This window comes from Chaetura pelagica, unplaced genomic scaffold, assembly GCF_000747805.2.
Source record: "Chaetura pelagica isolate M959 unplaced genomic scaffold, ChaPel_1.0 scaffold70, whole genome shotgun sequence".
NCBI classification, from domain to species: domain Eukaryota; kingdom Metazoa; phylum Chordata; class Aves; order Apodiformes; family Apodidae; genus Chaetura; species Chaetura pelagica.
This window is the reverse complement of record NW_009952265.1, coordinates 421,184-433,746: the sequence shown is the minus strand read 5'-3', so window position 1 is coordinate 433,746 and position 12,563 is coordinate 421,184. Positions and strand designations below refer to the sequence as shown.

General features: G+C 42.5%; 1 protein-coding gene across 1 annotated transcript in view; it reads left to right on the top strand.

Moving 5' to 3' along the window:
* TTC9 (tetratricopeptide repeat domain 9) overlaps window positions 1-12,563 on the top strand; it is a 24,314-nt gene continuing 11,751 nt past the window's right edge. The window contains exon 1 of the mRNA XM_010007715.1: window positions 1-103. Coding sequence (XP_010006017.1) covers window positions 1-103 — 103 coding nt within the window. The remainder of the gene's footprint in view (window positions 104-12,563) is intronic.

Below are 12,563 nucleotides of genomic sequence, written 5' to 3'. Positions count from 1 at the left end.
ATGGCAACAGCAAATCCTTTCATATCAGAGTGGCAGGCAGGAAAACTCTGCTGGTCTAGCCGTCCATCTACTTGCCTGGGAGCTGCTGGAAAGGAGCAGCTGGGTGAGCCAGCAAAGAGCCACCGAACTACTGTGTCTCAAATTTTGATTCCAGAACTCCTGTGATGCCCTGATCACAACTGTCAGTTTGCACATTTCTGGTGTTACTGTGCCCTGGCAACACCAGGGACATCTAAACAGCTCATTTCCTACTTGAGAAAACTCAAGTGAGGGGTATCTACCTCCCTTCAGCTATTCTTGGGCTGATGTGACTAACTGCCTACTTCCAGGGTGCTGTGCTATCCCTGCAGTCACCATCTGATCCACAAACTCACCCTGATATGAAAAGCATCTTTATTATATAAAGAACATGTATGTTATTTATGATATAAAGAACATTTGTGATATAAAGAACATATATAAATGCAGGGATGAAGCTATGAGAATTTGCATTCCTCTGCTCCACTCCAGCTCCCAGAGAGGAAGAGGGCAGAAATATTTATGTTTCGTCCACTCTTTCAGAGAATAAATGGACCCAATGGAATGGCCGTAGCTTCTCCTGAACACAAGGTGCCTGGGGATGTTATCACCCCACCCAGTTGACCTTGCAGAAGCAGAACCATGAAAGGAGGAGTCTTTCATGATACACTGGAAAACTATCATAAGTCAGTCCTGGCCATTGCTCTGCAAAGGCACCTTTTTTATTGTCTAGTGCTTCAGAAAGAATCAAATCAGCATCTCTGCCCCATGTCTGTAGCAATGATTTTCTCATCAAACAGTGTGGTGCAAAGTTACACCTCAACTCCTTAATACTAGCATAATTCAAATCCTAGATTAATGTCCTTTTGAGTGCTTTGCAGTGATTAATTACTTAAGACACAGTAGTGTGTTCAAGTTGCAGGGAAACCAGAGCAGCATCAGATCCTCACCTATATTGGAAGTACAATGAAAATGTATTCATTTCCCTTTTTTTCCTTCTGTAACCACTGTGATGGAACTCAAATTGAGGCAGCTCAGGAGCTTTGCTCATGGGGTGCTGAGGAAATTAAATTGATAGATTAATAGAAAATAATTTTTAAAACCCAGGGCTGATTAACTTGGAGTACAGTGCCAGAAGGTATCATGGAGTTAAAGAACCTAATAAGGTTAGAAAAGAAGGCTTAGACACACAACTAATCAGAACATTCACTGCTGTATTAGATAGGATAAAAACTGTAAAGCAAATATTACATTTTCATGCTTGAGAACCACTGCTAACTGGTTTGGATTTATGAATAAACTTATCTGAAATTTTCATTTCCCTGTCCATGGCCATGTCACATAAATGACACAGTCATCCTGTGATCAGCTAGCATATTCACATACTTTTTCTCTTTGGTTGTTTCCAGCTCATGAGCTCACAGATTCAACCAGAAATTCCTATTAGTCCCAAAGAGCATGGTCTTTTATTTTCTATTATCAACTTCCACCCCAAATAAATCTACTGCTGTCCACCAGGTCTTACTCTTTTTATATGACATTTCTATGCCATCCCCATCCCTTTTATCAGTACCTTCCAACTTCACACTGTCAATCGGGCTTTTGCATCAGGGACTTCTAACAAAACCGCTAAACAACCTGAACTCTGAAAATAATTACTGAGGTATTGTACTAGTGATCTCTGCTTACAGACCAATAGGCTCCTCAGCTGAACTCATTTCGGCTTCTTAAACCACCACATAATTCTCACACTTTATCCTCATCTTCCCTAGCTTAACTGAAAAGGCAACATCAAGGCAGAGATTTGTATTACTGACCTGACCCAGTACAATCACAGAATCACAGAATGGTTTGAGTTGGAAGGGACCTTAAAAATCATCTAGTTCCAACCTCCCTGCATGGGCAGGGACACCTCCCACTAGGCCAGGCTGCTCAGAGCCCCATCCAACCTGGTCTTGAACACTTCCAGGGATGGGACTTCCACAGCTTCTCTGGGCTACCTGTGCCAGTGTCTCACCACCCTCATAGTGAAGAATTTCCTTTTAATGTCTAAGGAAATGGAAGGGAAAGAAAGGGCAAGTGGGAGAAAGAAGGCAAAGGAGAGGAAAGCAAGGGCAAGGCAAAGCAAGGAAGGGCAATGAAGGAAAAGGAGGGGAAAGGAAAGTCAAGGAGGGTCAAAGAAAGTCAAGGAAGGTCAAAGAAGGTCAAGGAGGGGACAAGGAATGGAAACAAATAGGCTCAATTACACCCATTTCACAGGTGCAGAAGCAAAGATGACTGAAGGGAGCTGAGCAGTGCCACCAAGAAACTGGGGTGGGAAAACAGTCACAAGCAGCAACATCTGTGACTTTGGTCTCTTTGGGTGTTTGTGGTGCCTGAAAACAAGCTCCCTAGTTGGGGTGAAAGTTACCCTCCATATGCTCCAAATCAGACACACACTCCTACCTTGGTCCTCCACTGCCAGCCAAGCACTGCACAGATGTGTGGTCTATGAAGGGCTTGGGAATGATTGGAGATCTTTACCTGAAGTGCTTTGCCACAGTTTATGTTAAGACATCTTATTAGAGAGCTGGTTTATATGCTCCTGCACAGTTCAAACCTTGACTTTCTTAAGCAAATAAATAAAATGAATCATCCCTCTGGTCTTTAGTTTATTCGTTTTCAGACTGATTTCCAAAGGAAATGAGTTATAAGCAGGTATGTTTTCTGTGGTCTGCCTGTCAGTCCTCTCTGAATACCTTTCAAACCTGCCAGCCAGCGAGATTTGATGGAGGGACAGAAGTACTAAGTTTGAGTGATAGAAATGGAGAGCAGGGAAGAGGCAAGGACACTAGAGACCCAGCTACACAAAAGGGTGATGCTTAAGCTCACTTTACATGGTCTATCAAAGCTCAGCCAGGTGACACAGCCTGACACAGCCAAGGTTAGCTGACTGTTGCTGACAAACGGTCCTGTGTAAGTTTTAGTGCATTTTTAAGGAAAATATTATTTCAAAAGCTTTGTTTTGTACTTCTCTCTCTGCAATTAGTTAGAAAACAGTTGGTGTGGGCATCCTCTTCCTCTTTGATTCTGTCTCTTGTTCTTCTCTCCATCCCATCCACAGAGGCCATAAAGGTTTATCTGTGTTTCAAAACATCGTTAAAATGGAAAGGCTTTGGGCTACCCTGGACCTGGATCAAACAGTGCATGGGTGATTTTTTTTCCTTGAACTCTTCCTACTTGACCTCTCTGTCTTGCCAGATGAGTCTTTTCAGCTAGGGAGAGTTCAAGGAAAAACCTAAAGCATTTCAGTCCCTATCAATTATACATGGCATGAATACACAAGGACGTGGCCCCAGAGTCAGCCTGCTGTCCACCCCTTAGCAGACTCTGCAGTTGTCAGCTCCTTCTCATGTCCTGTGAGGTGAAGTGTGAGCCACCGCAGGGCACAGCAGGCAGATGTTGGGCAGCTGCATCACCCTGCCCTGTGTGCGGGACAGGATCGAGCACTGGCTTTCATCCCACATGGAACATGCTGCAGTAAGCCAGGCTTGAGGCAATTGTGGTGTGCACAACTGTCAGTGGCTTCATCTGAGAGCCTTCAAGCTGTTCAAGCTACATTTCACAGTACTGCTGTCAGTTGCTTCAACCACTGTGAGCAAAGGATGCTTTACTCTTCAGTAGAGAAGGCAGCTTGAAATCCATTGCTTCCTCCAAATTGTCTCCCTACTTACAGAAATCCCCTCCTTGTCTCAGATAGGTTTAAAAAAAACAACAAAAAAACCAAAAAACATAATTCCATTAAGACCTTAATTTCAGTATGTAATACACTCTGGTAAGAATCATAAAAAAATGTATAGCACTTGTTAGAGCTGGATGGCTGTTGAACTCCAGGCACTTAGCATATGGTTGTCACCATCTGATGTTGCTGATCTCTGATAAAATTATACATACTTTTCCCTTGTGAAAATGACTCGAGAGACCTGATTCCTCAGTGTCAATAGCAACAGGAGGCCAGAGGAGGAAAAGGTAGAACATAGAGAAGGTGCAATGGTGGGAGAGTGAAGCAACACAAGGTGAAGAAGAACAAACAGCAAGGAAGGGGTGGTGGAATAAACAGCAACTGGAAGAGTAGATCTGAAGGTCACACATATCTAAAGTCATTATCAACTGGACTAAACTGGACTAGATGAGTACTGATTTTGAAAGATAAAGACAGATCAAAGATCACTGGATAAAATCAGAGAAGAGGAAACCTCCAGCATATTTAACCTTCCAACCTTAACCATTCTATGATTCTGTGATTCTAACCTGGCAGATCAACCATAATAACAGCCTTGGCAAAAACAAACAGAAAGGAGTTCCATCTCTTCTAATGTGGCTGCAGGAGGAACTAGCATTTATGGATATTATACAAACAAATTGATCCAGCAGTTAAAAGCTGACTGAAGCTCTTGCTTTGCAAGGACTTTGCTCCTACCTCTCCTGGCTGGGAAAATCAAAGGCATGGAGTTTAGAACATGAAGTATGAAGATCATCTCCACCATAAGCTCTTTATTTTGGTAGAATAAATATTTGCTGGTACACAGCTCAGGGCAGATTTTGGCTTCAGGAAACAACTCTTGTTTGCTTGATATCTAGGTTTTAACTACTTCTCATGGCCATGTCACATAAATGACACAGTCATCCTGTGATCAGCTAGCATATTCACATACTTTTTCTCTTTGGTTGTTTCCAGCTCATGAGCTCACAGATTCAACCAGAAATTCCTATTAGTCCCAAAGAGCATGGTCTTTTATTTTCTATTATCAACTTCCACCCCAAATAAATCTACTGCTGTCCACCAGGTCTTACTCTTTTTATATGACATTTCTATGCCATCCCCATCCCTTTTATCAGTACCTTCCAACTTCACACTGTCAATCGGGCTTTTGCATCAGGGACTTCTAACAAAACCGCTAAACAACCTGAACTCTGAAAATAATTACTGAGGTATTGTACTAGTGATCTCTGCTTACAGACCAATAGGCTCCTCAGCTGAACTCATTTCGGCTTCTTAAACCACCACATAATTCTCACACTTTATCCTCATCTTCCCTAGCTTAACTGAAAAGGCAACATCAAGGCAGAGATTTGCATTACTGACCTGACCCAGTACAATCACAGAATCACAGAATGGTTTGAGTTGGAAGGGACCTTAAAAATCATCTAGTTCCAACCTCCCTGCATGGGCAGGGACACCTCCCACTAGGCCAGGCTGCTCAGAGCCCCATCTAACCTGGTCTTGAACACTTCCAGGGATGGGACTTCCACAGCTTCTCTGGGCTACCTGTGCCAGTGTCTCACCACCCTCATAGTGAAGAATTTCCTTTTAATGTCTAAGGAAATGGAAGGGAAAGAAAGGGCAAGTGGGAGAAAGAAGGCAAAGGAGAGGAAAGCAAGGGCAAGGCAAAGCAAGGAAGGGCAATGAAGGAAAAGGAGGGGAAAGGAAAGTCAAGGAGGGTCAAAGAAAGTCAAGGAAGGTCAAAGAAGGTCAAGGAGGGGACAAGGAATGGAAACAAATAGGCTCAATTACACCCATTTCACAGGTGCAGAAGCAAAGATGACTGAAGGGAGCTGAGCAGTGCCACCAAGAAACTGGGGTGGGAAAACAGTCACAAGCAGCAACATCTGTGACTTTGGTCTCTTTGGGTGTTTGTGGTGCCTGAAAACAAGCTCCCTAGTTGGGGTGAAAGTTACCCTCCATATGCTCCAAATCAGACACACACTCCTACCTTGGTCCTCCACTGCCAGCCAAGCACTGCACAGATGTGTGGTCTATGAAGGGCTTGGGAATGATTTGAGATCTTTACCTGAAGTGCTTTGCCACAGTTTATGTTAAGACATCTTATTAGAGAGCTGGTTTATATGCTCCTGCACAGTTCAAACCTTGACTTTCTTAAGCAAATAAATAAAATGAATCATCCCTCTGGTCTTTAGTTTATTCGTTTTCAGACTGATTTCCAAAGGAAATGAGTTATAAGCAGGTATGTTTTCTGTGGTCTGCCTGTCAGTCCTCTCTGAATACCTTTCAAACCTGCCAGCCAGCGAGATTTGATGGAGGGACAGAAGTACTAAGTTTGAGTGATAGAAATGGAGAGCAGGGAAGAGGCAAGGACACTAGAGACCCAGCTACACAAAAGGGTGATGCTTAAGCTCACTTTACATGGTCTATCAAAGCTCAGCCAGGTGACACAGCCTGACACAGCCAAGGTTAGCTGACTGTTGCTGACAAACGGTCCTGTGTAAGTTTTAGTGCATTTTTAAGGAAAATATTATTTCAAAAGCTTTGTTTTGTACTTCTCTCTCTGCAATTAGTTAGAAAACAGTTGGTGTGGGCATCCTCTTCCTCTTTGATTCTGTCTCTTGTTCTTCTCTTCATCCCATCCACAGAGGCCATAAAGGTTTATCTGTGTTTCAAAACATCGTTAAAATGGAAAGGCTTTGGGCTACCCTGGACCTGGATCAAACAGTGCATGGGTGATTTTTTTTCCTTGAACTCTTCCTACTTGACCTCTCTGTCTTGCCAGATGAGTCTTTTCAGCTAGGGAGAGTTCAAGGAAAAACCTAAAGCATTTCAGTCCCTATCAATTATACATGGCATGAATACACAAGGACGTGGCCCCAGAGTCAGCCTGCTGTCCACCCCTTAGCAGACTCTGCAGTTGTCAGCTCCTTCTCATGTCCTGTGAGGTGAAGTGTGAGCCACCGCAGGGCACAGCAGGCAGATGTTGGGCAGCTGCATCACCCTGCCCTGTGTGCGGGACAGGATCGAGCACTGGCTTTCATCCCACATGGAACATGCTGCAGTAAGCCAGGCTTGAGGCAATTGTGGTGTGCACAACTGTCAGTGGCTTCATCTGAGAGCCTTCAAGCTGTTCAAGCTACATTTCACAGTACTGCTGTCAGTTGCTTCAACCACTGTGAGCAAAGGATGCTTTACTCTTCAGTAGAGAAGGCAGCTTGAAATCCATTGCTTCCTCCAAATTGTCTCCCTACTTACAGAAATCCCCTCCTTGTCTCAGATAGGTTTAAAAAAAACAACAAAAAAACCAAAAAACATAATTCCATTAAGACCTTAATTTCAGTATGTAATACACTCTGGTAAGAATCATAAAAAAATGTATAGCACTTGTTAGAGCTGGATGGCTGTTGAACTCCAGGCACTTAGCATATGGTTGTCACCATCTGATGTTGCTGATCTCTGATAAAATTATACATACTTTTCCCTTGTGAAAATGACTCGAGAGACCTGATTCCTCAGTGTCAATAGCAACAGGAGGCCAGAGGAGGAAAAGGTAGAACATAGAGAAGGTGCAACGGTGGGAGAGTGAAGCAACACAAGGTGAAGAAGAACAAACAGCAAGGAAGGGGTGGTGGAATAAACAGCAACTGGAAGAGTAGATCTGAAGGTCACACATATCTAAAGTCATTATCAACTGGACTAAACTGGACTAGATGAGTACTGATTTTAAAAGATAAAGACAGATCAAAGATCACTGGATAAAATCAGAGAAGAGGAAACCTCCAGCATATTTAACCTTCCAACCTTAACCATTCTATGATTCTGTGATTCTAACCTGGCAGATCAACCATAATAACAGCCTTGGCAAAAACAAACAGAAAGGAGTTCCATCTCTTCTAATGTGGCTGCAGGAGGAACTAGCATTTATGGATATTATACAAACAAATTGATCCAGCAGTTAAAAGCTGACTGAAGCTCTTGCTTTGCAAGGACTTTGCTCCTACCTCTCCTGGCTGGGAAAATCAAAGGCATGGAGTTTAGAACATGAAGTATGAAGATCATCTCCACCATAAGCTCTTTATTTTGGTAGAATAAATATTTGCTGGTACACAGCTCAGGGCAGATTTTGGCTTCAGGAAACAACTCTTGTTTGCTTGATATCTAGGTTTTAACTACTTCTTTAATACTACCACAGCTAAGAATTTTCAGTAAGCCTCTGTTTTTTATTTGAATGACCAGTAATTGCAGGAACTGGTAGATCAAAATACTCCTTCAAAACAGAAGCTAAGAGATCAGATTAAAAGTTTGATGGAATTTCTTGCTTCTCAAAGCTTTGGCCCTTTGAGGGAGAACTGCAATATTATATCACTAGCTTTGTGGCAAAAAAAGAAGCATAAATCACCACAAACCTGCCTTAAAGTAGCTGAAGAATCATTTAGAAATAATGAACACTTCTGAAGAACTGTGCTCTTGACAATTAGAAAAGTCTGAAATATGGGGAGATAAACAGCAAAGGTAAAAATCACCCATGTGTGCTCTTACTTAAGTGCTTACATATTCACATGTCTGGCTGGGATGTTGCTCTGACAAATTCCAACAGGACCTTCTGATAGGAATCAGCACTAAGTGACAGCCATTGAGGATCGTTTGTGCTCTGAGAGTTAACAAGTAATGGGACTGCAGAGCTCAAGAGCAATTCAAGAGCCTTGTATCCATACACATGCATGGCACAAAGGTACAGATGAGATGTATCCCAGGTAACATTTGCTTAAGCTGTTCTTAAACACTTCCAAAGCTAGGATGCTGCACAACTTCCCGAAGCAGTCTCTTTCAATGCTTCGTGCTCTTCAAAATTCTTCCTATCTGAATTGTAAGCCCTCCTCTTGCTTCCCAAGTGCAAGAAGTACAGTTCATATCCTGATTATACTCTTCTTCGCATTACAGGTTGTTGTCATTTCTTTTTACACATATGAATGCAGTTAGGCTATCTTCACTCATGGTCTTGTTGAGGGTTTATATTCTGTATTCTCTGGACCACTTATTATTGTCAGGGTCCTCTTGTGGTTTGCACCCACATTTTTCTCTCAAGGCTGGCATCCAAAATGAGACACAGTACTCTCAGATGTCTTGCAAACTGCCAGGGTGCATTTTTCTTCATCAATAGTATAGCCTTGTTGACTTCAGATAGTGATGTACTTCACACTCCAGATCCTTTTCAGCAGAATTGCTCTCCAACCAACTGCTCCCCTGCTGTACTTGGGTTTTTCCTGTCTAATTGTAGGACTTTTCACTTGCTCCTAATGAATTGCATCCTATTTTTATCAGGACACCATCAGCTTATGGGTATTATTTGGAATTCTGCCCCTCTCTTCCAGCATACACCAGCTCCTCACATCTTGGTTTTATCTGCGAATTGACCAGGGACTCTGTCACTTAGGTCTTTATTGACAATACCAAATACCATGGGCCTAGGGCAGATCAGTGCAGTACCCTACTTGATATTGTCTTTCACTTTGTTAACAGTTACATCTATTCATTTAGACTGTTCTCCTTCTATTTGCTTGAGAAAATGTCACTAGAATTTGTCATTTAACTAGTGTAAAAGCCAAGATACATAACATCTACTGTTTTCCCTTTCTCTTCAAGATTGATTACCCTGTCGCAGACTGAGGTTAAACAGATTTGTTCTGACAGCTCACATTAGCTGTTACTTATCTCCTTATTATCAGCCCTGTGCACTCCGAGGGATGGCAGTAGGCAGGGTCCCAGGGTGGGCTGCCAGCAACAAAAAGCCTGACACACAGGCTTAGGAGCTCCTCTGAGAATTGCTAGGTGCCTCATAACATGCATGGTGGTGGAAATACCAGCATTACTTCAGTCACTACTACTGTCTCTCTCTCCTAGAAAAGATAATTTGGACTCAGGAAAATCAGGGTCTTTCTTCTGGAAAGGTTGAAAGGATGAAGGATGCAAGAGCAGCAGAGAACCAAAGGAGGTCATGCTATGTATTGGGAAGAAGGCATGGCCAAGAAAGCAGGAAAGGAAGAAGAAGGGGAAGGCAGCTTGGAAGAGGTGGCTCTCTTCTGGTTTTCCAAACATTTGTGGATCCACACCTCATTTAGCATTAATCCCTCCCTACAGAGAGACACAACCTGTCATGCAGCTTGAATTTTAATTTTCCACACTTTCCCTGCAAGCAGAAACATACGGGCATATTTAGGCCTTTTTGGTACCTGGAGAGGAATAAATGAGAAGCACTGGCTGGGAAGTTGTACTCTCATTCTGATACTCCCTCTTCATACCATTAAGGTTGTATGGGAACTGGAATCAGCTGATCAGATTATTGCCAGACATTATCATGCTGTCTATAATTAGCTTTTTATTGGAGAGAAGCCAGAAAATGCTCTTTGTTTGCAAGCTTGTACTATAGAGAAAGAAAAGAAATATTTCATGGAAGAGATTGTTTGGAAACTGCAGATCCTAATTAGTGTCTCAGAATTGTAGTGAAACTGCATGTGGCATTTCTCTGGGTAAAAAAAAAAAAAGCTTTAAAAATGCTTTTAAATCCTCTTTTGAGGAATGCTGGGTTGCATTCTGAAAGGAACAGCACACATAGGGCTCAGTGCAGATAAGGAGGCTTTACCCCCTCTGCTCTGTGCCTGTGGTGCAGGCTTCTTACATCCCGGCGTGTTACGTGGCTCCTTTTAGTGCTGATCCAGGTGGAAAACTGAACACAGGCTCAAACATAGGTTAAAATCTGGGCTGTGATACCCATATATAACCTGTGCAGTCTGCACATTCAGGGTAATAACGTCAGAGAAATTTGGATAATAATTCAAATAGTCCAGATCTTTTAATGCTGTATATTGAAATTACAGTATTTTAAGTCCTAGGTGACTTTTATTCTAAGGTAACCCTTTACATTTTACATTAACCCTTTTCTGCCTTCCAGTATGTGAAGAGGCCTTCAGGAAAGCTGGGAAGGAACTTTTTATAAGGTCATGTAGTTCTAGGACAAGGGGTAATGGCTTTAAACTGGAAGAGGGGAGATTCAGGTTAGACAATAGGAAAAAGATCCTTACTGTGAGGGTGGTGAGACACTGGCACAGGTTGCCCAGGGAAGTTGTGGCTGCCCCCTCCCTGGAGGTGTTCAAGGCCAGGCTGGATGGGGCTTTGAGCAACCTGGTCTAGTGGGAGTTGTCCCTGCCCTTGCAGGGGGGTTGGAACTAGATGATGTTTAAGGTTCCTTCCAACCCAAACCATTCTATGATCTCATGAAATGTTTTACCCTATTCATGTTAAAAGTTAGTTACAATGTAAATTACTAACATATGGCTGAAGTTACACATCAGGTAGTAACAGGAGGAGTTGAGAGTTTGGAACAGGGTGCTATGGACACAGAGACACAGTGCAGCTAGCCTGATGACAAGAGAAGCATTTGCAGCCATGAAATCCTAATCATCTTTTTCTCTGCTGGGTGTACTCACCAAGGGACTCACCTGCAGTGCTTAAAGCCAGTCCTTGCAAATATCCCCAGGAGACTGGAGCAGGTGTCCTATGCAAGAGCTAATAGTAAGTCCAGTGGTTAAACCATTTCATATACCCGTGTCTAAGAGTCTGAATCCAAATGATTGGATCCATCACTGGATCCAAATTCTCCCTTTAATTTCTCCACTGGACACCATAAGCTCCATGTGCTTGTAAACACCATTTACACAAACTGCAGCACAGACATTAGTGATACATTCACTGGTGTCATGGTTAGAAGATCACTGTCTATTCCAATACAAACATTTTTCCTTTTTTAATCTTTTGTTGTTGTTATATTCCAATAATTTTTCTTCTGAAACACTTAAATCAAACCACAACTTATGGCTATCATGTTTTCTCTTTTCTGAGGAAGATCATCACTGTGAAGGCTGCCAAGCCTTTTGAAGTAACAGAAGTATGAGACTCTTCTAGTCTGCCCTATTATTTTGAGCCTGAAAGAGATAAGAGACAAAGCCTGTTCTATGATATATAAAGGTCTTAATCAAATGTCTGAGTAAAACCCTGAAGCAGTTATAGCAAAGCATCAATCAAGTGTTTTCCAAAATAGAACCAGAGCAAGAATATGCACCATCTTCCTGCAACTTAGTGAGATGCTGGCTGCTATACTTAGGGTGAAATCATATCAGAAAGCAAGGTATTTTGCAGAGCTTAATTGTGGTTATTTCTGGGAATGACACTGCCAGTTTGTGAAATACACTTTTGAGTTTGTAGTGCTTGGACTACCTGGCACTTACTAAGGAGTAATAATTCACATGGGCTGTTAAACTCCAGTGGTAGAGTCAAGAATAAATACAGTAAAGAGGGAATATCCACATCAGGTTTAAGCAGTAGAGAGTTTAGCTACTTCCCTCTGGTTTGCAACTAAACAAATCAATACAGGCTGTTGGTTTTTTTAAACCACTGGCTGTCTGGAAGAGTCTTATTAGCCTTGCCCACCTCAGGGAGAACTCCTCAGTGAAAGTGGGCCAAATGCACTAATACATTTTTGGAAGGCAAGTCTAATATTGCCTAGAGTTTCTGGCTGGGTGGTGGAAAGCAAAGGTCATTTGGATTCAGACCCTTTGGCATGGGTATATGAGAGTGGTTCAACCACAGGACTTACTGTTAGCTCTTGCATAGGATACCTGCTCCAGTCTCCAGGGGATATTGCAAGCGCTGGCTTTAAGCACTGCAGGTGAGTGTCCCTCGGTGAGTACACTCAGCAGAGAAAAAGAGGATTCAGAGCAGGAAT